At 37.1% G+C, this 24,906-nt stretch overlaps 1 protein-coding gene across 1 annotated transcript in view; it reads left to right on the top strand.

Moving 5' to 3' along the window:
- Positions 1-280: 280 nt before the first annotated feature.
- The window catches only part of LOC145982335 (uncharacterized), an 87,091-nt gene continuing 62,465 nt past the window's right edge, over positions 281-24,906 (top strand). The window contains exons 1-2 of the mRNA XM_083115897.1: positions 281-329; positions 21,275-22,567. Coding sequence (XP_082972023.1) covers positions 21,586-22,567 — 982 coding nt within the window. The 5' untranslated portion in view covers positions 281-329; positions 21,275-21,585. The remainder of the gene's footprint in view (positions 330-21,274; positions 22,568-24,906) is intronic.

The following is a 24,906-nucleotide window of genomic DNA, read 5'->3' as shown; positions in this document are numbered from 1 at the left end:
AGTTTTGTATTTTGTATCACTATGTTTTTCAAGAACATTCTAGGGCAATTTTAGTTATTGAATTTCAACAACAACATGTCTGGCCATTGTATGCATTTGTCACATTCACATTGTTACATCATTGTTGGCTGTATTTGTCACATAAAAAAATGTGTCTCATATTAGGCATCTTTACTCTATTATTTAGCAATTTATATCTGCTTTGTTTAGCTCTAGGGAGAAAAGTGTAGAAATGAAAGTCATGGAAGCAAGGTGACCAAGATCCGATTTACCTGATTTATCTCATGGAGGTCTTGTGCGACACTTACAGGAGTTTGGATTTTATTGTGGTGAGTACATCGTCCATGCATGTGTTTCTCTTGGATGGAGATTGTAATGTTTATACCCCCTGAATCAGAAGCACCACCTTAATATGAATTGGTCAGCAGTGTGTGGTAACATGTGTGTGTAGCATGATGAAATCGCAATACCAGGGTTGTCCCAGTCAGCTCAGCCCAGTTTTTCCCATGTGGTTTTTCAGAATCCCCGTCAAAGAGTGTGGTTTTCAGACACTTGTTTTAAAAACTTCTGAGGTTGAACAATTGTCAACAGCTTCAGAAAACTTGTAAAAAATGGCTCAGTAAAGAATAATTAATGTAGTACAAGTTATTAGTGGATTTTTTTAGTAATTTTTCGCAACTCACACTGAAAATATATTGTTTACAGAAAAAAAATAAGTATATGTTTCAAGAATATGGTTGAAGAGAGCTTATAATTTTAGAAAGAATAATGTCATAGCACTTTGGTTAATAGTCAATCCTCTATGTGGGGAACCATAAGTAATAATAAGTGATGCAATAGTTTTTTTGCATGTATGAAACATAGCATGGAAAACTGAATCATTTTACTGAAAGTCTGAATTATATTTCCACATATAGGTCCAATGCTGTGAAAGTAGCATGAGGTTAATTGACTACCTGATGAAATGTATTTTCTTTATATAATCACAGAACTAAAAATGTATGAAAACAAAATATTAATTTTCTGTTATTTAATACCCATATGTATACATTTTCACATTTTTGACATTTTCAAACCTTTGCATACACTACATGTTCAAGCTTAGCACATGAAACTTGCAGGATCATTACAGCACATGGTGACTGGCTACTTACCGGGAATTCCTTGAATTCTGGGAATTCTGCGTGAATTATTGCCTCCGGGAATTATGCGTGAATTCTGCTTGAATTTTTCTCCGTAGACGTTGAAAAATTACAACTTTTATTAATTCAAATCCTATTGAGGTTATACATATTTATTAATGCCCTGAGGCGAGTTTTTCACATTTTAGTTTATATTTTTATCGAGGAAGGAAAGGAATACTGTGTGAAAAATAAAATCAGAAATCTCTCGATCCGTTTACTTTATTAGTGTCCTTTACAGAGCACTCTGACAGGCAGAAGATTATTGCAAGATAAGATATCTTGAAGATGATTGGGCAGATTTGAGTTTGAAATTCTTACACAATAAACAATTTCTCGCATATTGGAATATATACTGTAAAATTTGTGACTTGTCTTTGTAGATGTATTTCGAGTCTGAGAATGTGAAATGTCAAATATAAACTACGCACCTCAAATTAAATGTTAAACAAGATAGGAAGAATCGTTTTTTGTCCACCATTTTCAAATGTGGTAACTGATTTTTCTCCAAGGTGTATCGCAATTAAGACTTAAAAGCTTTAAACTTGTAGCACGTATCATAGTTAACGATGTCTGTGATTTTGCCACTACTTCCCTGTCATTCCATGTCAATAAAAAAATGAACCTTCAGGATTCAGACTTTTAGGATTTTTTTTTTCATTGTGCCTATCAAGAGGACAAAAAGTACAAAATTTCAGTTTTTTTGGGCTCTTAGTTTCTGAGCTCTTAACTTTTTTTTCTTTTTTTTAAAAAAAAAGGAAGCAAAAATTTCAATTTCAAAATCTTTAACCTTTTGGGATGCACACTAATTTCACTTACATGAGCAGTCGCATGTTGTACTTTTTACAGCATGTCTATATTAGTTGCTTTCGCAAGGTTCATTTATTTTGTGCTGTTTGACAATATTTTTTGTTCTTATATTTAATTTTTTAAAATTACTTTTAATGGGTAAGATTCTTTTATTATTTTATTTGATACCCAGTGGAGGCACATAGTGGTTCGGATCGCACTTTAAACTGTAGGTCCAGTCCCGATTAAATGTCTTTCTAGGTGTAGAATTTTTTGAACACTGCATTCATAAAATTATTTGTTTCGTATACGAGGTCTGACGATTAAGTTCGCAAACTTATCCTAGAAAGTATGCTACATACCTTATTGCTGAATAGCACTGTGATCACCTTCAAAGTACTGCCATTCGGAAGTTATACACCGTTGCCAGCGCCTACTCCACTCTTCGAACCAATTTTGGAACTGTTTCTGGAATGGCCTTCAGTGCTGCCATCATATTGGCCTTTATGTCCTCATGTCATCAAAATGTCTTTCTTTCAAAACTTGTTTGATCTTTGGATAAAGAAAGGAGTAATTGGGGGCAAGGTCAGGTGAGTATGGCAGGTGGTCTACCAAAGTTTTTTGTTTCCTGGCCAAAAACTCCCATACAGATAGTGCTGTGTGCACAGATGCATTGTTGTGATGCACGAGCTATAAGTTCCTGTCTGTTTGTGTGTCACTTTTTCACGCAACCTTTGCAGGACTCCAAAATGATACACTTGGTTAACTGTTTGTCCATGTTTTCCCTTGGTCTGCTATAGATCTCGTGGTCAGTCGCCAATATGAACGCACAATTTGACAAATTTTGGCGATGTTTTCGTCTGTTTGGTCATCCTTCCCTTTCATCATCAGTCACTTGTTCCCTCCCCACAGAAAACCATTTAATCCATTTGTACACAGCTGTTTTCTTCATTGCATTCTCGCCGTACACCTGGACTAACATTTCCCGTATTTCACTCCAACTTTGCCCAGTTTCACCAGAAATTTGATGTTTGTTCCTTGCTCTAATTCCAGCTCAGCCATTTTCGCAACAGCACACACACACAAGCACAAACAACAATGCACACCACTCAGCACAAATCTGCCACATGTCAGTGCGCACACTCCTGAGAGACACTGAAATACCAAGGTTACAAAATATTACAGAGCTGCTTGTATAGTGCTGCCATCGGGGCTAAATGGTGGCGAGTTCACAAACTTAATTGTCAGACCTTGTGTTAAACTACACAATCGAAAGTTCACTAAGTATTCACTAAAAATGTGCTACACCTAAAGGTAAAGGTAAAATGTTCCCCTGTGCTTAGCACCACGCCATGAAGGCGTATAGGGGGTGTGGGGGTAACGCCCCACACTTTCTTGATCCGGTCATGCATGGGGGTGATGTGATCAGCATCACATCCCTGACTGCCTTTACCCCCCAGGGTTTCCCCCAGGTACCCATGTTATTCGATGCTGGTTGGGCACCGGGGCCACTTCCAACGTTAGAAAAGTTCCCGGATTTGAACCGGCCGTGGATCTAACCCGGGACCTTGAGCATGGTAGTCAGACGCGTTACCGACTGAGCCACCGCAGCCACCTATAAATATGTGCTACAACTTGGAATTATTTAAAAAAAAATTATTACAGGTATTCTTCTAAAAAATGCCAGGTTTCTTGGAGAGGGGAAGAGCACACTGATCAAGGTAAGAGATATACATGTGTGTGTCCCATCGTGCATTTCTTCTAATCATCATTAATGTCATCAATGTTATTAACCTAGATATGTAGAAAAATGACATAAGCTGTAAGTTTTATGGGTTAAAAAATTGAATCAGTCACATGAACAACATTGTAATTAACAGATTTTTTTATCTCCAAGAATGTAGTAGGAATACATTTTGTGAGCAGCTGCACTAAAACTTCCTATTTGAATGATATTTTATAGTTCTTCTAATGTATGCCTTGGTATCTTGCCATGCAGACATCATGAAAATGTCTGTTTCTTGTGCATGGCGCCGGAGGGATTTTTGAGGACTATGTTTCTGTCGTGCTCCAATGTCGTCTAGTTTCTCCTCAGTAAGCACATGCAGTTTTACCGTTTGCTTCTGAACAAGGATTCACCCTGTTTTCCTAAATTTGTTCACAAGTATCCGAACACTCTCTCTCTGTGTAGAATGGTATTATCTGGGAATTCTGCTGTAAAATGCCTTCTAACTTCCCTTCAAGAATTTGTAATGACGCAAGAATCGTACACAAAAATTCTTTTTTTAAAAAATTGTACATATAGCGTAGCATTACTAGACTGCAGAAAAGCACCAGTAATACATAAACTAAAACAAAACAATCTAAAATACTTGTTAACACCTTAAACACAAACACATTCAAACTGGATACCAGCTGCCTGGATACTGAATCACTGACGCATCCAGTGCCAAGGTCAGCGTATAGCTGTGGGTCTAATTGCCGGCAGACGTGTTCTCACAGCCTAGCTGCAGCTGCTCCATGGCCATCTCTGCCTTGTAAGAGAGATCAACATGACTCATTATTATGCTGATTCTGTAGCATTTGTTTTTTGTTTGATACAATGTTGTTTGTGTGGCCCATTCAATTGTAGCCATTTTTTTATGTCATCCACCCTGTTGTAAAAGTAAAATGCACAATGTGGTCAGATAGGCTATTTGGAATCCAACCTTGGAAACCTTGGCAACATCACTTACCATTACACCACCCAAGAAGCTTAGCATCAAATTCTTTGTCAAATGTTTTAGAACAGAATATTTCAATTAGTTTATTTTGTTTAATCATTTGTTTTCGGAAAATCATTACTAATTCTTTAATTATCTCTACAGAAATGTGAGCTCTCAGGTAGTAATAAAATATTTTTGTATAAACATAGCAATATCAAGTTTTTTTTTTCTGATTCGGTCAATGAGAACAATATAAATTGAGTGTTCAGGTACTACTATTGCCAAGGAAAAATGGTAATTCATTTCTTGCAGATAGTTAAACATAATTTTACTTATATTTTTTTTTAAGAAACCTAACCAAGATGGCCAACCCCTGTTAAATACATGCCATCAAGTACGAGGGTTGCTGGAAAAGTTTCTGCAAACTACCACCAACAGTGGCGCTAGTGTTATATATCTAAAGAAAATTATAAAAATCTGAAGAATTTACCTTTTTTATGTTTATATTATCTATGATTGTTTGTTTAAGCCTATTTGTTTATTTTTCACAGCAGTTTGAAGAAGTAGTTTCGTGTGAGAAATGGAAATTTATCGTGAACACTTTCGGGAAATGATCTTTATGATTTCAAACGTAGTTTAACACCAAGACAATGCTAAGACCAATCTCATGAAGTATTTTTTAATCAAAACATAGTTGATTCCAAATACATAATTCAATGTCTGTTGGAGATTTATCTATAAAACTAACCACGTTTATTCTTTCTTTATAAATTTTATATTGCATGTAGCTTCAATTGTTTATTTGTGTATATCAAATGCCTTAAGTAACCTGCACTCCCATTGGCTAATTCATTCTGAGCACGGTGTCTAGTTGCTGCCATCTTTGCGCTGTGTGCATAGAGAAGCCACTCGGAACACAGCCTGAAACCGTCGCGGACAATTATAGATACCGTAAGCCTAACGTGGCTACGTTTCATTACTGCCGCGTTGTAACACCCGTGTAAACAGTTTTCTCTAGACAGGAGTGCATGGGAAGTGTAATCAAGTGTTATGTGTATATACCTTATAATACATAGTTATAGTCAGAGTGTGTGTGCCTGTGTTTTCTTTACAACTTCCAAGAGGATCGCGCTGAACTTTGCCCTGTAGCTACACAATCCATACCAGAGAGATGTAAGTGGTATCCTACGATTTCACTTACATTTAGATCCTACCAGTTCGTATCGTCATTCATTTCTGGTCCTTCACAGCCGTACAGGTTCTACACTCAGTTTTATTCCTTTATGGTCCGGAACGCAATCATTTATGGTCCTCCGCAGGCTGCAATCTCCTTTGTATTGAACATGAGGTACATTACCATCAGTGATTTTAGTGACATTGTGTTGTGCAAACATTCTTTTCAAGTACAGTAACTACAAGTTATTGAAAACATTACGTCATTACTTGTAGCGGGCAAGATGTTTTCCAACTGCCTGAAAGACACAATCGGGACTTTCCCGACTGACAGCGCATTCGCTGCTCGCTTGTCAGTGACGTTTCACAGACTGCTCCCTTCGCCCCTTCTGCTGTACGAGGAACTTTCGGTCGAAAACCAGTGGCATGACGTCATCCACCTGTGGTGTGTTTCTGAGTTATTTTTAGACTGCAGTTTTTCGTTCCCTCGCGGGACTGGTCTTTCGGTTCATTTTGTGCGGAGAAACTTAGAGTGAGAAGAAATGTATCGTTGAGAGGTGCATCAAGCAGCCCACGCGTGTGGACATGACATCACCATAGCAACCGTGCCTCAGCTGTTCGAATACTCGTCAGTGTCAAGGACCACCTGCAGTGTTGCAACCTAACGACGACTTCAGATGCCCAGATCGTCCAGAATGCCAGATTGGTGATTACAACAGTGTTTGGTTCAATACTTCCTCATTTTCTCCTTTCATTTCAAAATGCATTGCTTAGACCCTCCCACCTTGAGGCATGGCAGATTTAGCACATCTTCTAAAGCAATGTGCCGCCTACAGGGGGCAAATAACAAGATTGCAGTTGTATATTAGCAGTGTTGATCCAGAGGCGCTGAACGTTCACCAGATCAAGGTTCGGCTGGAGCAGCTGAACACATATGGCCAAAGCTAGAAGAAATTCAGGATAGCATTGAATTTGAAGCCACAGACGATGAACACACCGCAGTTCGAGAGACAATCGAACTTTTGTATTTCAATCTTAAGTCGCAGATGCTAACATTAATTGAGGAAAACCATTCAAATACAGATGGCGTGGAAAATGAACACAGGGCTTTGTGCAAGTCTCAAGTAAAGTGGAAACTACACCCAATGGGTATCATTCAAAGACACATTTTCTTCGCTCATACATGATAATTTGGGTATTTCAGATAGTGCTAGTTCAACATCTTACTTCTCAGCTTGATGCCACCACACGAAAAACTTTTGAATTAGATGTGAATGATTCTGAATTCACCACTCTTGACAGTTTGTTTCAATTTCTAGAGCACAGAACCAAGGCTTTAGAGAAATTCAAACCAATTTCCAATGAAAGATCAACATTCAAGCCACAGTTTAGTGGCAACACCAAACAACAAGGTCACAAACCTGCGCATCCTTCTCCTTCAAGATCGTATGTTCCTACTGTATCTCCTTCATGCCTGTATTGCAAGGATACTATGAAGAATAATAAGCATCTGCTGTTTGCTTGCAGTTCCTTCAAAGCAGCTACGATAGCTCAGAAGTACAAATTTCTTCGAGACAACAAGATCTGTTTCAATTGTCTTGGACATTTAGGTCAGGATGCAAGGCAGGATTGTGCAAGTACTGCAGCGAGAAACATAATTCCCTTCTTCATGAAGATAACAACAGTAGAGAACGTCAAGCACAGAAGCAGCCCAGAAATAAATCGGCAGTAGGCGATGAAACTCGTTTTCAGGATAATGATGTCAAGACTAAAGCAACATATTGTTCTGTCAAGAACAGAGAAACTTCGCAAGTTATCTTAGCCACAGCAGTCATAAAAATCAAGAACGCATACGGCGATTGGCTCCCATGTCATACACTTTTGGATGGAGCCTCGCAAAGTAATATTATGACAGAGCATCTTGATCAGCAGCTACACATCAAGAAACAAAAATGCCGAATACCTATCCAAGGCATAAATGAAGCTACAGTGCAAGCCTTTCACACTATGGAGCCTCAGATTAAATCCAGCATTAGTGGATTCACCATGGATATAACTTGTTCCATCTTGCCAAACATCACAGGTTCGATGCCAGCGCAGAGGCTCGAAACTTCCACATGGGGAATTCTGAGTGACATACAATTAGCAGATACTAGCTTCCATACACCTGGCAACATTGACCTACTTCTGTCTGCAGATGTGTCCTACACGATTCTCAAGCCAGAAAAAGTTTCAAGAACAGGAAACTATCCAGCGTAGCAAAATACTGAATTGGGATGGATTGTAGCAGGAAGGATTCCTAATGCGCCATCGAACGGACCTTCGAAGTCATTTTTTGTTCGCATAGAATATACAGTCAATTTCCAATTTCAGAGATTCTGGGAATTGGAGGATTTCCATGATAAGTTGCTTTTGCCAGAAGAAATCATCTGCGGCCCGATTGTATAAAACAGTTGATCCTCGATTAATCAGTAAAATTGATCTGCAGTCACGCTGAACTCTGAATTTGTGTTGTATAAAAGTTGAACTGAGATTAAGTCCCTGCGATCAAAGTTGATCGGCGATTTTTCTCCAATCAGCAGACATTGATTGTAGTTCAGCTGTTGTAACATGGCTGTACTAACAAATATTTGCTTGTAAAATGTGTTGAAAGTGAACGTATGCAGCTAGACAGGAGAATCAATTCATAAAATCCTGTTTCCATAATAATAAAGAAGAAGCATGCACAACGAGGTGAACATTGTTAAATATTTCTTCCATTTTTCTTTCTTTCCATATATCATGTGTCATTGTTATTTACTGTTTGAAATACCATGTATGTTTTTCTTGAAATTAGCCTTAAATAACTGCAAGAGCATATTGTAACATTGTTTAATTGCACGATCAGAGAAAAGTAACTTGAGAACAATCGAGTGTTGATACAAACCGAAAACATGACCCGCTTACATTTTCTTGTTGATATCATTGTAAAACTTTCATTAGGATGAAGAGCGAGTATAAAAATACTACCATTTCACTTTACTGCATCGAGCCAAGTGCAATTCAATGTTGTTCGCAGAATGGAACAGATCATGTAACTTTGGCTGTAGTGTATATATCTACTGCTTTATGAACCGAGCACGTTGCATCTTAGTTGGTAAAGCTTTCTCACCTCCCGATATATAAATAACACATATTTTATTTCGAATATTATTTGTTTTGGGCATAATTTACATCCGAGAGGACAAACACCACTGTTGCTTCAATATTTCTTTCCATTCGGGAAAACGCAAACACATTTTACATTTCACAACGTAGGTTTTTCAAGTGCAAGGAAAATTCTGTATAGTACTTACAGGAACTAATGGTCCACCTGAAATATGCTATCGTGTAATCACAAAATAAATATAATAAACACCTCCTTACATGAACAATAGCTCCAAATCCGAGTATATGTAAGTTGTTATATATCTTTTTAGCATTAAAAAGAAATACACATTTTTTTTAAAAAAAATCTATTTATGCAAGCATATTTTCTTTCCTTTTCAACCGAGAACCGATATTTGCTTTCGTTGTCAAGGACAAATCATCCACGCGGAACTTGCATAAAAAATAAATGGCCGTTTAGTATCTAATTTACGTGATGTTAGTAAATTTGCAACATGTTCGAATATTTACTAGTCCAGCACCTCAGATTTATTCTTTATTCAAATATTAAAAACATGCATTTTCTGAAACAGAGTTTAAAATGTTTGCTGTTCAGTGTTGGACAATTGGCGACATCACAGGCACACTATCGACATGTCTGGATTTGCCACGTAGCCAAACGTATTTCTTTGACCCAAGATCAGGATTTGATCTAAGATTGACAAATCGACAGTTAGATTTATATAACGTGATAGAAGCTTGAACTTAGTTCACTTTTGGATCGTAGGTCAAATCTGATCTCCAGTTAGTGATGTTTATACAACCGGCCCTGCGAGAAACATTTCCAGGAAACTACATCTCTTGATTGAGATGGCAGCTGCTCATAAGGGGTAAACCCCCTCCCCCCAAAAAAAAATCCTGGCTAAGGGCTTATATTCCATACATATGATTGGTTGATGACATCAAGTCACTGGTTTCGAACCACTAAGAAGATTAACCTAAATAGAGCACCTAATACAGAGGAAGGGAGACTTGCTACAACCATCCATCATCTTTCTACGTACAGCCACCTTTGAGTATAGTTTTAATTTACTGTTGTGACAGTACAATGGTACATCACAATATGATTATGATGTGTATTATGCTTATTAAATGTATGAATTTCTGTTACCAATTTTTATTTGTTAAATATCTACAGAACTATGCTCTCAATAAAAAAATGGTTTCTGCAAAAGTTGCTTATTTTTTTTTTTACAGAATATAAACAGACGGCAGGTTTCAAAGGATTATGCCAATTGGGAAAGCTGGTTTCCATCTAAACCACCTCCACGTGGCAGTAATTGACATGTCATAACTTGGAAATTACACATGAAATTTCAGTTCTGTCTTCTTTGTTCATTAGTATACATGTGAAGGTATGACCTACTCGAATTAATAACGATGTATCCATTGTCAGTGTTATTAACAAGTGGTGATTGAAAAAGTACTTTGTTACCCCTTTGTAATATTATGGGATAGATTTATAAAAATTGCTGTAACTTCCAAACCACTGATATTTTTTTGTTTTTGTTTTTTAATTAAATTTTACATATAATAATCTGTAATGTGTAATGTGCGACGATCAAGGGGCCAGTGGGGAATGGAGAGGCGAAGGTCGGATTTTTTAAATTGCCCTGATCATGTGGCAGCAATTAATTTGCCATTTATTCAAAATTACACACGATATTTCAGTTCTGTATTTTTTTGTTAATTTTTATGCCTCTAAAGGTATTACATATTCGAATTACAACACAATGTATCCATTGTTACTATTAAAATTCCAGAAAATGTTTTCACAAACTGGCAGCATATTGTTATTTATTTCGACAAGAAGTGTCATTCTGTTTTCAACGAAATTTTGTGAAATTTTGCATGGTTGTAGGAGTGTACAACTGCTACATACTACGTTTTTTAAATTCACTTTGGTCTACTGTTCTTGCAATGGGGACGTTCCGAAATAAATTTTCTTCTTCACCTTCTTCCTTTATTGGAAGTCACAATGTATAAATTTCACCTCTTCTAAAAGATCTGTGTTTCGGAAGAAAAACAAAACCAATTGCATATCTCTATGACAATCAGTTCTCGAACTACAATTTTTTTTTGTGCATCGTGGCAAGTTAGAAAAGTGAGCTCTTGAAAAGTTCCCTTCGGAGAGGCATTTTTAAAGGTAAGAGCCGTTATAGTATGTCTCTTATTGTTGCAGAGAAAGAACATTATTGAGACTTTATACTTAGAAATTTCATGTCAAACTTCTACAGGGTTATTCCATCGTGACTAACGTAACAACCTAACTTACCTGGTCAGTATATTAGGGCACATGCACAGTATGAATATGAAAAGTACTGACACCTAGATAGCTCATGGCAAGTATTGGACATAGGTCTTGGTGTGAGGTTAATAATATGTAAAATATAAATCATTAGTCTATTCAGTGTGACTAACGTAACATTTTTTGCCACACATGATGGAACAAAATACTTCAATGCAAGAAAAACAAAGGTTGCAAGGAAAACAAAGGTTCCTATTCAAAAATCTAATGAATATTTTTCTGCAGTGTACTGAAAACTGAAGAGTGAACTGACAAAATATCAGATTCCAGAAATTCAGCAAATCATTGTAGCAAATTTATGCAGACCTACAAGTGATGTGACTAATGTAACTTAAAGTAACAGCTTAAGAAACACTTAAGGATGATAACAGGGTGTGTTGACATTACAAATTTGAATAAGCAAACTTACATCACAGAAAAAGAGAGAGAGCAAAATATGAATAGTGAGAGAGAGAGCAAAATATGAATACTGAGAGAGAGAGAGAGTTCTCTTTTTTCACATCAACTGATTAAATCTTGTCATTCAATGTAAAATGTCCTCTACTATTGACCATGACTGGAGGACTGATTTTTTTCAGATCATCATCCTCATAAAAAAATCTCGTCCATTGGCAGACACCACTTAAAGTATGAGCCAGCTCAGCTCATGATGGACACTTCTATTCTATTTCATTCTGGACTATGTCAGTGGTCACCACTACCTTGTACCTCATCATAATATGACACAACACACCAGTCACCATGACTTAAAGCATGCATCAGATTCCTGGCTATATAACCCTTACTACTTGCACTGTCCACTTCTAACTGTTCTGTGACAACTGATATGGTTCCAGTGATTGGTATTTTGTCCCCTGTTTTCCGATACAAGAATACCTTCATGCGTCCCACTGCCTTTACTTAAGAGGCTTGTTGATTGGCACTAAGATGTGGGATATTTTATAAGAAATCTAATGTCCCAGCTTTGGTAGCAATTTTGAGCTACACCTTAGCATTTGATTTACTATGCACTTATGACACTGTGGCCTCCCTATTAGTTAATGACATAGTGGTAACGTCATCTCCATCGCTACCTGGTGGAGGCACATTGCACAGTGGTTCGGATCCCACTTAAAAACTGTAGGTTCAGTCCCGATTAGCCTATGTATGCATAAAATAGACTTAAAACATCAATTCAGACAATTCAATACTTATGTCAACAGTTAGACCATTTTTCACACATAGTGCCAGCAAATGTGACTAACATAACAATGTTGTAGGGGCTGTCTACTTAGGTTGTGTTAGTTTCGTTGATCTGGTTACGTTAGTCACAGCTTTTATTGGTGCTTTGGAGCAATATTTCCTAATATAGTTTATGAGGCCATTTGTTGGTTATATTTATGCTGTAAATTTGGTGTAAGAGTTTTGCTTTTTCCTTGTTTATTTTTTCTAAAGAGCTGTAAAACATGATTTTTTTTGTGACTAACTTAACATCGATACAAAGCACATTCAGGACCCTCAAACTAACAGTTAACAGCACAAGATTTCATCCATTAGGGCATTTAAACACTATTATCATATTTGTATGATAAACTATGAAAATTGTCAGTGCTCTGCAGATACTGTAGATTAAAAAAAATGCCTAAGCTGCGTTGGTCAAGTTGGTAGGGTATCTGACTGCCATGCGAGAGACATGGGTTCGATTCCCGGGGTGGGTGATCTAAGGTTGGAATTTTTCCGGCGTTGTCCATGCATAGACCAGCTCTGGAGCTCACTCAGATTCAAATCAATGGGTACCTATGGGCAACCCTTAGTGGGGGGGGGGGGGGTGGTAAAGACGACCAGAGTGCGGTATTGATCATATCACTGCCAAGATCGAGAATGTGTGCGGCCCTACCCCAGCATCCTCGAAATGTGCCTTCATGGCTTTGTGCTACATAAACAGGGAGGGGAACCTTACTTTACCTTGCCTTGTCAAATTTTGTGAAACTATTAAACAGGAACAGTAAGTTAAACAAAATGTTAAAAGAAAAAAAAATATTCCAACATAATAAAACTTATGTGCTAAATTTTAGCATTATATTTATCATGAAAAAATTATACACGCATGGCACACACAAATGAAGTTCAATATAACCATGATTGATCACAATAAGCTTGAGGTTTTCCGGACATATAAGTCAAACATGTTCTTCCTAAGTATATGTCATGTCATATGGTCGATAAGTGTAGGTTCTTCACAGTTAGTAACACTGCCTATTAGGGATGGAATGAATTAATCGGTACTCTATCGGTATCAGCTGATATAGTCATATCAGTTTATTGGTAAAATTATCGATTATTTTACCGATCTGATATCCGATATATCTATAAATATCTTATAATTCTTAGTGCAAAATTCTGCCATTTTGTTAACATTTTTATGGATAATCTTCTTGCCCTAAAGTAGATATCTAAATATGCAACTTCATTTGCATTGCAGGTACCTGGAAACAAACATTAATTAAGGAGGTCAATGACACTGGCGGTTTCAGGATTCGTGAAGAAGTGGTACGATAAGCCCCCTGTACTTATACAGAATTAAAATCGATTACACAGTTTCACACCGTTATATTACAATACCTTTACCAATTGACGTGACTAATGTACAATTTACTGCAAAAGCAAACCTATTTTTGCGTAAGTGCATAAGCTATTTTTGTTTACAATGAATTTCAATAAATTTAAAATTTCCTACTTTTCCAATGATCCATTGATAATTTTGATAAAATGGGCATTTACTTACTCGCTTCAACAATAATATAAGAAAATCAGACACTTAAATGCTAAATTCCAAGTCAAGGTCTCGCGTCTCGATTTTTCTCACATAACATATATTATCACAGATCATTTGTGTCTGGTTAAACAAAATACAAAATGCGCATACAATATAATTTATTAAACCTAAGTTACTGAGAGACAATCAACACACGTAACCTGTTGCCCATGAGAAGAAAAGTAAAGGAAATGCATAATAATTTTTGCAAACATCTTCCCCATTAGCTACCGTGTTAACCCTGAAAATTATTTTTTTTTGTCCTAAGCATACGCTACATACCAACATAAAAAAAAGGAAAGAAAACTAGAAGCCACAAAGAAGAAATCTGGAACTAGAGTTCTGAACAGTATAATTACATGTCCAATCCTAATATTTGATTTTCTTTGGGGAACGATAAAATATAATTTGTTTCTTGCTTTTAGAATCATTAAGACGACTGGAAGTATGAGAAATGGGTGAAACTATAGAATTAGGTACGACTACTTCACTCAAATACTCGCCCAAAACATGATTGTGTTAACTTTATTTCACAGGGTGAAATGTTACGTGTTCTCATTATCTCTCAATAACTTAACTTCACGGACAAAAAGTTGGTAAAATAACTCACGTTTCATTTTGTTTTTGTTAGCCGTACCTAATACTCTACGTAGTTTTACCAAGAAATGTCCAATTCTTGCAGCAATATTTTATTGTGATTTCAAAAGAAAAAGTCAGGAGAGAAGCAAAGACAAAAACAACACTAAACCTGACATACCTAATGTTATCCAAAATTCAAGTGTCAATATCTCTAGTTTAGAAACTCGAATCGCAAAAATTTTTTCACTATGATACTGTTCAGGAAAAGTGTACAAAAATGATTCGCTAGAAGTAGGCTGTTTTTCAATGATTTCAAAAACAACTCACCTGATTTTGAATGTTTCAGAAAAAAAATATTCATAAGAGTAGACTGACGCAATGTAGCCTTTTCCTATTTTCTGTCCCTGACAGTTTTTCTTTGCTGTACTCATTTTCATTGGATGCTAAAATGGAAACCTGTTAAGACCATAACCAGCCACAACTGAGTATCCGAAGGGAAGCAATACTTCGAACTATTTTAATAAAATGTTTATCGTGCTGCTTATTGCTGCGGATTATTAAAATGTTCAAAAACGCCCTTCTGAACAGCTGCCTGTCACGTTCTGAAGCAGTGAACTGAAAAAGAAACACCGACAATTTAATTCGTAAAAGTGAGAATGAATCTTATAAGGGATTGTGGACATTAGAGGACAGGTTCCGCACGATTGTTGACAGTTAATTGAAGCAGCAAACAAAAGAAACAATGTTTTGGCATTTTTTTCCTCTTACATATCTCCAAAGTGTTTCAGTCGGAACTTTGCAACGTGGTAGTTGTATAGCAACAAATATGCACAAGATCAAGTTTACCCCAAATGATGCATTCAGTAAATAAAATCCAGCTACGTTCTGCCTTCATGTTGCCTCAGGGTCCATGAAACAACAGGGGGTACGGCCGAACCCATCATACCCCCCCCCCCCCCTCCCGGAGCCGCCAGTGGTCAATGAACTATTCAGGTTCTTCAAGGACCATTTAGAATTTTTTATCAGATCGGTAAAATATCGGTTATCAGTATTGGTAAAAATTTTATATTGGGACTTTATCTGTATCAGACAAAATTTCATATTGCCTCATCCCTACTGCCTATCATCTGGAATCAAATCGTGTCAGTCTGCTCTGTGCTGGCTTTGGATTTTGGGAGACTTTCAAATAGGTTTGGAAAAAAAGTTTTTTTAAAAAAAGACAACATAAAACCAATTCTTTTTGTTTAAATGAAGTTTAATTTAAAATATTTGGTTTCAGTTAATTTAGACTAGTTGTGAGGTAAATACTAAGTTATTTCTTTGATTACAGAACTTGCATGTTGCTTCAAAATTCTAATTTTCTGACAAAATGATACAGAAAATATGTTATTTTGAGAACTACAATGTAGAGATTTCATATAGAAATGCTCTTGAATATTACAAGAAAGAACAAAAAAGTTAGTGACATATATTACTGTACAATACCCAAACTAGTTAACTAAAACGTGAAGTTGATTTCAAAATGCACTAACATCCTATACCTACAGGTTCATTATTGATTTGAACATAAAAATTAAAGAACTATAAACACCATTTGTCTTGTTGAAAATATTTTTATTTTACCTGTCTGCTTTTTTAGAGTTTATTAACCCTAGAACACTATTGTGTTCCCACATTACAGTATAACTATTGCTACGTAAATATTACATACATGCAGGGAATGATTTTCAGCATAAACTTTAGTTTATAAAATCAAAGTGACGAATATTTTTTAATATTATTTTGTTTATTTTCTACATTTTGGAGTTTTTATTCTTCATAAAATATATAAACATTGCTTTATTAAACACAGAATATATGAAAATAATGTATTAGTTGACAAGCTTGTACGTACATTAAGAATTAATGGGAAAGTACACAATGAAAAACAAATAGTGCCAATAATTATAACACTGTTAACAAGGAATAGAAAACTCTTTATCCACAGTCGGACACTTTTTCTTTTGATGCTCACCACAAATTGCCTTACCACAGGAGCAGTATGTGGTTGTCATCCTCCTTTTCTTGTAGTTACAGAAACTACAATACTTTCTCTTCCCTTGTTTGATTTGATTTGATTTGATTTATTTTATTTTACTTTGCGTTTTGTTCCTCTTGGCTAATTTGCAAAGATGGGGATGAGTGATGAAATGATGAAATTGATGAAAGGACATTCACAAACAACCAAGCCCGACCGAAATTCGAACCTGGGACCCTTGGTGTCACAGCGCGATGTGCTAACCACTCTGCCTTGTGACGTGGCTGCTACTATACTTGTACCTTCCTTCTGCAGCACTTTCAAAATTGACTTTCTCAACTCCCGTGACAGTCCCGAAATTATTAGCTTTTGCTCCTGCCAGATCTTGGTCAAGTTCTCATGGAGGTGAAGCATGAACTGCATCCGTGAGAGTGGTCTCTTCCCTGAGTTGCCGTGATTGTTGTAGAAGTTGTGAGCTTGAATAATGAATCTATTGATCGCTGCGATGTTGATCATATTATAGAAAAATGAAAGGGGCCATCGCTTAGTTTTTCTTCCAGCATTCGTTCGTTGGCACATGTAATCAAAAGCTTCTACTCCACCCTTTGTCGAATTGTAGGCCAAAATGATTTCGGGTTTATTACTTTCACTGTTGATTGTTGCATCTTTGTGCATTGTTGAAACCAAAGCCACAATCTTGTTTTGTTTGGCCTTGTATGATACTGCAGTTACGTCGTCGTGAAACAGGAAGAGGCTTGATCCAGTTTTTCTCTCTTGAAAATTTAATCCTTGAACTCTAGTGGCAGTTCTCGTTTATTTTTCTTCATTGTTCCGACCATTGTTAGCTATTTTCTTTGAGAAGTTTTTGAGCAAGTGGAACACTTGTGAACCAATTGTCGCAAGCTATGTTCCTGTTGCTTCCATCAACAGTTTCAACCAATTTTTCCACATAATAATCTCCAGCTGGGATGCCCTTAGGTACAGAACCCTTCCCTAGGTATCGTATTGCATTGATCATGTATTTAGTTCTGGCGTCACAAATCATTATAATCTTTATGCCATATTTGTTGGGTTTAGATGAGATGAACATCTGAAAGGGACATGCCCCACGAAAACCAACCAACTGTTCATTAACTACAAGGTACGAGCCAGGTTTATAGAGTGATTTACAATTTTCGATCAGAATATTCCAGATTTTTTTAAATAGCAGCTAACTTATCCTCTTCCTCTCCTCTTGTGTGTCACGATTGTCAAATCGCAAACAATCTAATAGAAAGGCGAACCTTCTTTCAGACATGGTAGCACGATACCAGTCACCAGAGAATGCTGTGTCGAACATAATTCTCGACGTCAGATGGTTGTCTTGAAGAGGAGCACCTAAAATGAGGAGCCCTATAAAAGCATTTAGTTCCTCAAAACTCAAATCTTGCAAAGAAGCATTGTTTGGGTTTGCATACTTAACTCTTTTAAGTCTAATTTCCTCATTTGTATGTACAAGAACTTCTTGCATTAAATTGTCACAAAGAAATAGCTTCAAACATTCTTCTGGCCATTCAAAGTTTCCTGCGGGTGGTGTTGGTCCAGTTCTAATGTGTACAATATTTTTTGCAGAAATCTTGCCCTGACTTGAGTCACTCTTACATTTTCACGTAAAGTCGTTTTTGTCTTTTAGAATATCTGTACCAGGAATGACCAGAGGGTCCACCGGAGTTGAGTCGTCATCAGGTGACAGCTTTCTCAGATATTTTCCTCTGTTTTGATTTGGCCGATGACGTTCCACGCGTAGAATCTTCTGGGGTCTGCCTCCTCTTCTGCCCCCTGCCGTAAGTAATGTTTTTTTCATAAACCTCTGCTTCTTGTATCTTTTCACACATTTCCTTGAACTAAGCCAGTTTCATCAGGAACATACTCTGGGTCGTCGTCCCTATCGTAATCACTGAAGTCAGGTTCCTCAACTTCCAAAATATCTTCTTCATTCTCTTCCTCCAACTTGTCTTCTTCACAACTTACCAAAAGTTCGTATATTTTATCAGTCGTCAGTAGTCTTTCACACATTTTCACTATGCGCATTCCTAGCGGCACGCAATTCTTACGTAAATACAAATGGCATTATTACTACAGGCACGTCAAAATTACGTGCACGATTTTTCTTCTATTACTAACGCTACGTATTATTGATGTACAGAGTCCAACATAATGAACAAACTAAAGACTTTCGATGCTTGCACCCTCCTTACAACAGTGCTGCCTCGCGTCTGACAGAATGCCTGAGGCACTGCTAGGTGGAGGGGTGAGTGGGTGCGAGGTGGGAAGTAGGGGAGGGATTTGACTGCAAAGCATATGTAAATTTTACGTACGGTAGTGTTCTCAGGTTAAATTCTTTAAACAGAAACACAACTTTAGATGCTTTCTCTGTGCCTAATCGATTGCGTAATTTTGAATGCTCAAGTCCAAATGATGAAAGTATTCTTTCAACACTTGCTGAAGAAACCTGTGCTGTAAACAACTGTTCAATAATGGGAAAAAAATTGTCATTAAATTTATCAATGTCATTTTTTTTTTTTTACTTTTCCACCATTCATAGGGTGTAACGTGTGATGTGACTTCATTCTGAAAAAGTAACTCTTGAAAAGTTGAGCTTTTTGACTGAAACTTTACAATTAACGGAAGAACTGAACTCGATGGATACTTTGACTTTACAAAATCAAATTCTGCTTTCTTTTCTTCTTCAGTTAAATCAAGTGATGAATTATTTTCTTTTGGATCCAGCATGTAAGCTAAAAAATGGGCTGGTGTTAGAACCATATTATATCTGTTTTTGAATTTTTGTTTCATGTGTTTCTCATTTGTAACTCCAATTTCCATTTGAAGTTTCTTCCACACACGTACTGACTTAGAGATGGTGCAGTTGTTTTTCTGTACTTCATCAAGGGCAGTGGCAATAGGCTTTAAGTGGTTAAGCATGTCATCTACATTCCGCTTTAATATAAAACTGGAAACTTGTGTTAGCACTGCTTTATGAATAGTTTCACGATTTTCTTTGCAAATTTTTAACAATGTTGCCCAGTGTTTAAAATATGACTCCAAGCAATCTACCATTGTATTCCAGCGCACTTCACTTGGGAGAACAAGTTTTGGGGAACCAAATTTTCTGTAACATGCATTAGCAAAATGGTTGTTTCTGAAGTACTTTAGCAGTTAGCACATGCTCTTTCACATTTGGAAACTGAAAGTCATCTGCTAGCAGATTTAGTGCATGTGCTGAGCAACCATAAGTGATGACATCCAAATCTTCGTAATTTTCAAGCAAAATACGCATTTTTGCAACGTTGACAGCATTATTTGTATTTGTATTATTTTTTAATGCTGTTAAGAGCCACTTCTGCCATATAATCGACCATGTGAGCATGAACAGATGTGTCAATTGTGTCCACTAAATAAACATCCCCTTCTTTGGTGGTAACTGTAAGGCATATTATTGCTTCATTGTGGACATTTGACCAACCATCAAACCCAAGGCATACACTTCTTTAAACTTAACAAGTTATGCTTCTTTTGCACCGGAAGCAAGTAAAGTTTAGCAGGGCTGACATAACATTTGGAGCCAAAAAGTTTATCTTTCTAACACATAAATAATCATAACCACTCATCCACCCCTTGAATAGGCCAATAACGGGTAACAAATTATCTTCGAAAAGTATGCCTGACATAAGAGTTATGGGAAATTGGGTTTTTAATGCATTTTGTGCCATTTTTAGTGCATATGAAATACCAGGAGCATTTAAAACATTTCTGCATAGGTGTAACTTGGCAGGGACAAGGGACTTTTAATCTCTTGACTTTTTCATTTTGCAAGGATTAGCATTAATAATAATTACTAATAATGGTTTGCTACCAAAATAGTGTTCATTTTCATTGTTTGCTGTTAACAGTAAAATCAATATTCCCACTGACCTGAAGAAGCCAGAGAAGTCAACTTTGTTATTGAAAAGTCAAAAAAATTTGTAAAAACATTGAATTATGAAGGAAATGAAATCTTGTTTTCTTTTCTCACAAGACTGAAAACTAAGAATACATTTTAGTGTTTCCTACCAATTGGTTTATTTTGGTGGAATTTTTCATAGTACAAATAATTTTCTTTATTTTATTTTCATCATGAAATTTTCAATAGTGTTGAGTAAACTTGATTCTTTTTATTAAAACAAGCAAAGTTTGAAACATAATATTGATGGTCTGAAAAGTTATATAAAAGTATCTTGAAAAGTCAGAGAGTTTGGTGGTTTTGCAAAATGAGTGGTAACCCTGAAGGAGGTGTTTTGTGTGTCTTTGTCAGATAATATGACAAGGAGGAACCCTTTGTCTTGTTGATACCTCACCTGCACACATTTGGAGGTATGTGCTGTTGTTTAAACCAGGATATGGTTTGCACTGAATTGTACACTCTCCCATTTTCTTTGGCTATTGTCATTTAGTTGATTTTATGTTTGCACTTGTAAAAGGACCCACATATTAATTTATATGCCTGTGTGTATTTTTCCCCAGCCAACAATGATGTAGACATATCATCATTTGAGGGAACAGATAGGACTCAACAGACAGGAAGTTTACAGACAGAAGAAGAAACTCACATTAGCAGATGTTCCAGTCAGTTAGTCCAGTTATTGTCAGACACTGAAGAATTTGAAAGGAATTTCCTGCAAGATTGTGTAAACAGTGGTCCGGTATTGAATTATGGTGCAGCGAGGTTGGATTTTCCCCATGAATGTGAAGCTGAAAACAGAGCCCACCTTGGTTTGAAGTCTCCCCTCCAGACTACATCAACAGGTCCTTTGTGCATTGTTAAAGACAGAACAATGAATGAAGGTAGTTGTGTTAGTCCCTCACCTTGGGTGTACCAGAAATATATACCTAGAGGTAAGACTGGAAAAGTACAGGAAATACTGAGCGCTGATGAGGTAATTATTTCCAGCAGGATAGAGGATGAAATGGAAAAAGTGCTGTGTGATAAAAGTATCCTGTACATTGATTCATCACCGTGCCCATCAACCATACCGATTTATTTTTTCTTGAAGGTTGGAACATGCGTGTACTTTGACTGTGTTAAGTTGAAGGACGTGAGTAGAAGTGGTGTAAATTTCAAGTGCTCCTTAGCATGGGTCGGGAAGAAACCAAAGCCGATGCCGGCAACACTATCCAACCTGTACCCATTTGGTAAAGACGCCTTGCAGTTGGATGCAGTGAAGAGTACTATGTATAGAGAGAAAGAACTCATTGCTGGGAAAATATATGAAGGTGTTGTCACAAAATTGTGCCTTCCGTATGCATTCATTATTACTGTAAAATTGCAAAATATCTGCACCGAAATTTTTGCTTTGACCTCTAATTTAAGTTTAGAAAGATTTGGAGAGAAGTTGCCACATGGTTCTTACGTGCGGGAGTACCTAGCAATATGTGATATTGTTCAGGTGAAGGTGCGAAGAGATGAGAAAGTCAGATCCCAGAAGCAGAAGCGCTTGTATGAGTGGGTGGCTCTTCATGCATGGAAGACATTGCAGGAAAAAGTCTCGAGCTCATCCGGGTCTGAAGCAAAACTAGTGGCAGCTGACCTTTGCAGTGAAAGGGAAGGGAAGAAACAGTTGAAGGATAACATGGTTTCTGACAGGGATTCAACACTCCTCTATGAAGAATATGGCAAAACTCAGTGTGATGATGATAGTGCCACCATACCAGTGGAATATGCAGTTGGATCTGACAATGAAGGACAGTTCATACCAGCTGAGCTTAGTGCAGGCGAGATGAAGGCACTGTCTCATGTTCCATACAAGACAACCAAAGGTATGTATTATTTGTACTACATTTTAATTATTGAACAATTTTAGGAGAGACTTACCAAATTCCCATGTCAATAAATTTAAAAGAGCTTGTGGAATTTGTCCCCCTCTCCTTATCCCAAAGCATCCTCCACAGAAACAGAGTACTTTTCACAACATGGATCTCCATATTCATTAGAGTGCAGCCTTGGTGGCCAAATACATGGTCATTTAGCCATCTCATGCTCTCGCCACCAAAGTTGGTGGGTTCAGACCCTGCTCTGGACCATGTTTTTAATTTCTGAGTGTACCTTCATCAATTTCATCATCGTTCTTAGACAAAAGTTGGCAACATTTATTCATAAAATTACAAATACAAAATATGCACATTAGAAATTGAAATTCATGCACCCAACATGACTCATTCATGGTTGTTGTTATGTATTATTATTATTACTATTGTCTTGTTTTAAACGACAGAGTTACAGCCATGAGACTTTAAAACCTTTAACAAGCAAATTAGAATTCTGGAACTACACTTTAAGTGTTACTAACTTTTCAAAACACACTACAATGTGAGAAATCACGTAATTATATTCTAAGCAACACTGGAGAAGGATGAACAGGGATGGTACCAAGAAAAAATAGTGGACGGGAAGTGGGGGGGTGCTATTTTCTTGTTGGCAATCATATTTAATATACCATTAAATACCATTCAGAAAATGTATATTTGTGCTAAAAGAGCATTTACTTGTAGACGTGTTTTCCTTCCTTCCTTGAGGGTGGGGTGGACAAGCTGATCAGGGGTATCCTCCTCCCTCTGCTACAATTATTTCTTTGAAGAGTAAATATATTTTGGTTTATTATATTTTTATTATAATTACACAATGCAACAAAATTAAAAGTCAAAAACACATTTTTCAAAAATGTATGTGTACGTTATGTATTTCGACCTCCTGAATTCAAATATGATACTCAAAACCTCGTATCACCCACAGTTTTTGCACAAATCACATAAATTTGCATGAATAATATCATATAGGAAAACACCATATGAAGCACAGAAACGCCACGTAGCTTTCAACTATTTTCCTGTAGTTTACGGTTATTACAAGCATAAGAAAGCAGTTTTCCTTTGTGACGTTTCAGGAGAACACACGCTCCTTTCATCAGTTGTGCACAAAAAAATAGCTTTCAACTGTTGTACACTTGCGCATCTAGCGACACAGCAAACTATCGAAATGCAAATGGCGCTGCTTGTCCGTTCACTCTTGTAACAATTTTTGTTATATTTATGGTGAACTTGTGGTGAAAAAAGACCGAAGAAACATATCTGCTTTCGTGAAAAAGGTCTACCATGCCTATTTCGAAGTGAAACTAGGTGACGTAAATAAACCATGTGCTCCACAGGTGGTGTGTGTTGCGCGTGTAGAAGATTTACGATGGTGGGCTGCAGGAAAGAAGAAGAAGTCATTTCGATTTGGCATCCCTATGGTCTGGCAGGGGCAACAGAATCATACCGACGACTGCTACTTCTGCTCTTGTAAGGTAACTGGTTTCAACAGGAAAAACAAGAAGGCTATTGTGTATCCGAACATTCGCTCAGCAATTCGTCCTGTTCCACATGGCCCAGACATACCTATACCACAGCCTCCGCAGACATTACATGCGGACAAAGTGATGACACTGATACCATGGAGGAGATGGATGATACACTGTTTGAAGTAGGTACTGATGAGGGCCCTCAACTCTTCACTCAGTCAGATCTCAATGATTTAGTCCGTGATCTAGGGCTGACGAAGGATAAAGCAGAACTCCTAGGGTCAAGACTGCAGGAAAGAAAATTGTTAGCAGTTGGTACATCCATTACATTTTATAGAAAAAGGGACTTGATATTCACACAATATTTGCTGAAGTGGATGTGTTAGTGTACTGCCGTGATGTACAAGGTTTGATTCAGAAGTTCAACATTCTGTATGCGGCAGGTGACTGGAGACTTTTCATTGACTCATCGAAAAGAAGCCTTAAGGCAGTTCTGCTGCACAATGGTAACACGTATGCCTCAATACCTGTCGGCCATTCTGTGCACCTCAAGGAAACATAGGACAATATTAAGATGCTTCTTATTACCATTCATTATAAAGATCAATTTGACAATATTAAGATGCTTCTTACTACCATTCATTATAAAGATCACAATTGGATGGTGTGTGGGGATTTGAAAGTGTTGGGTATGCTTCTAGGCCAACAATCCGGATATACTAAGTTCCCCTGTTTCATCTGTGAATGGGATAGTCGGGCTCGTGACAAACATTGGGAACAAAAACATTGGCCCGGAAGGTTTGAATTGGTTCCAGGGGACAA

Source organism: Lepisma saccharinum, unplaced genomic scaffold, assembly GCF_977018435.1.
Source record: "Lepisma saccharinum unplaced genomic scaffold, izLepSacc3.1 HAP1_SCAFFOLD_127, whole genome shotgun sequence".
Lineage (NCBI taxonomy): Eukaryota > Metazoa > Arthropoda > Insecta > Zygentoma > Lepismatidae > Lepisma > Lepisma saccharinum.
The sequence above is the reverse complement of the archived record's forward strand: the minus strand, read 5'-3'. Positions and strand labels throughout refer to the sequence as shown.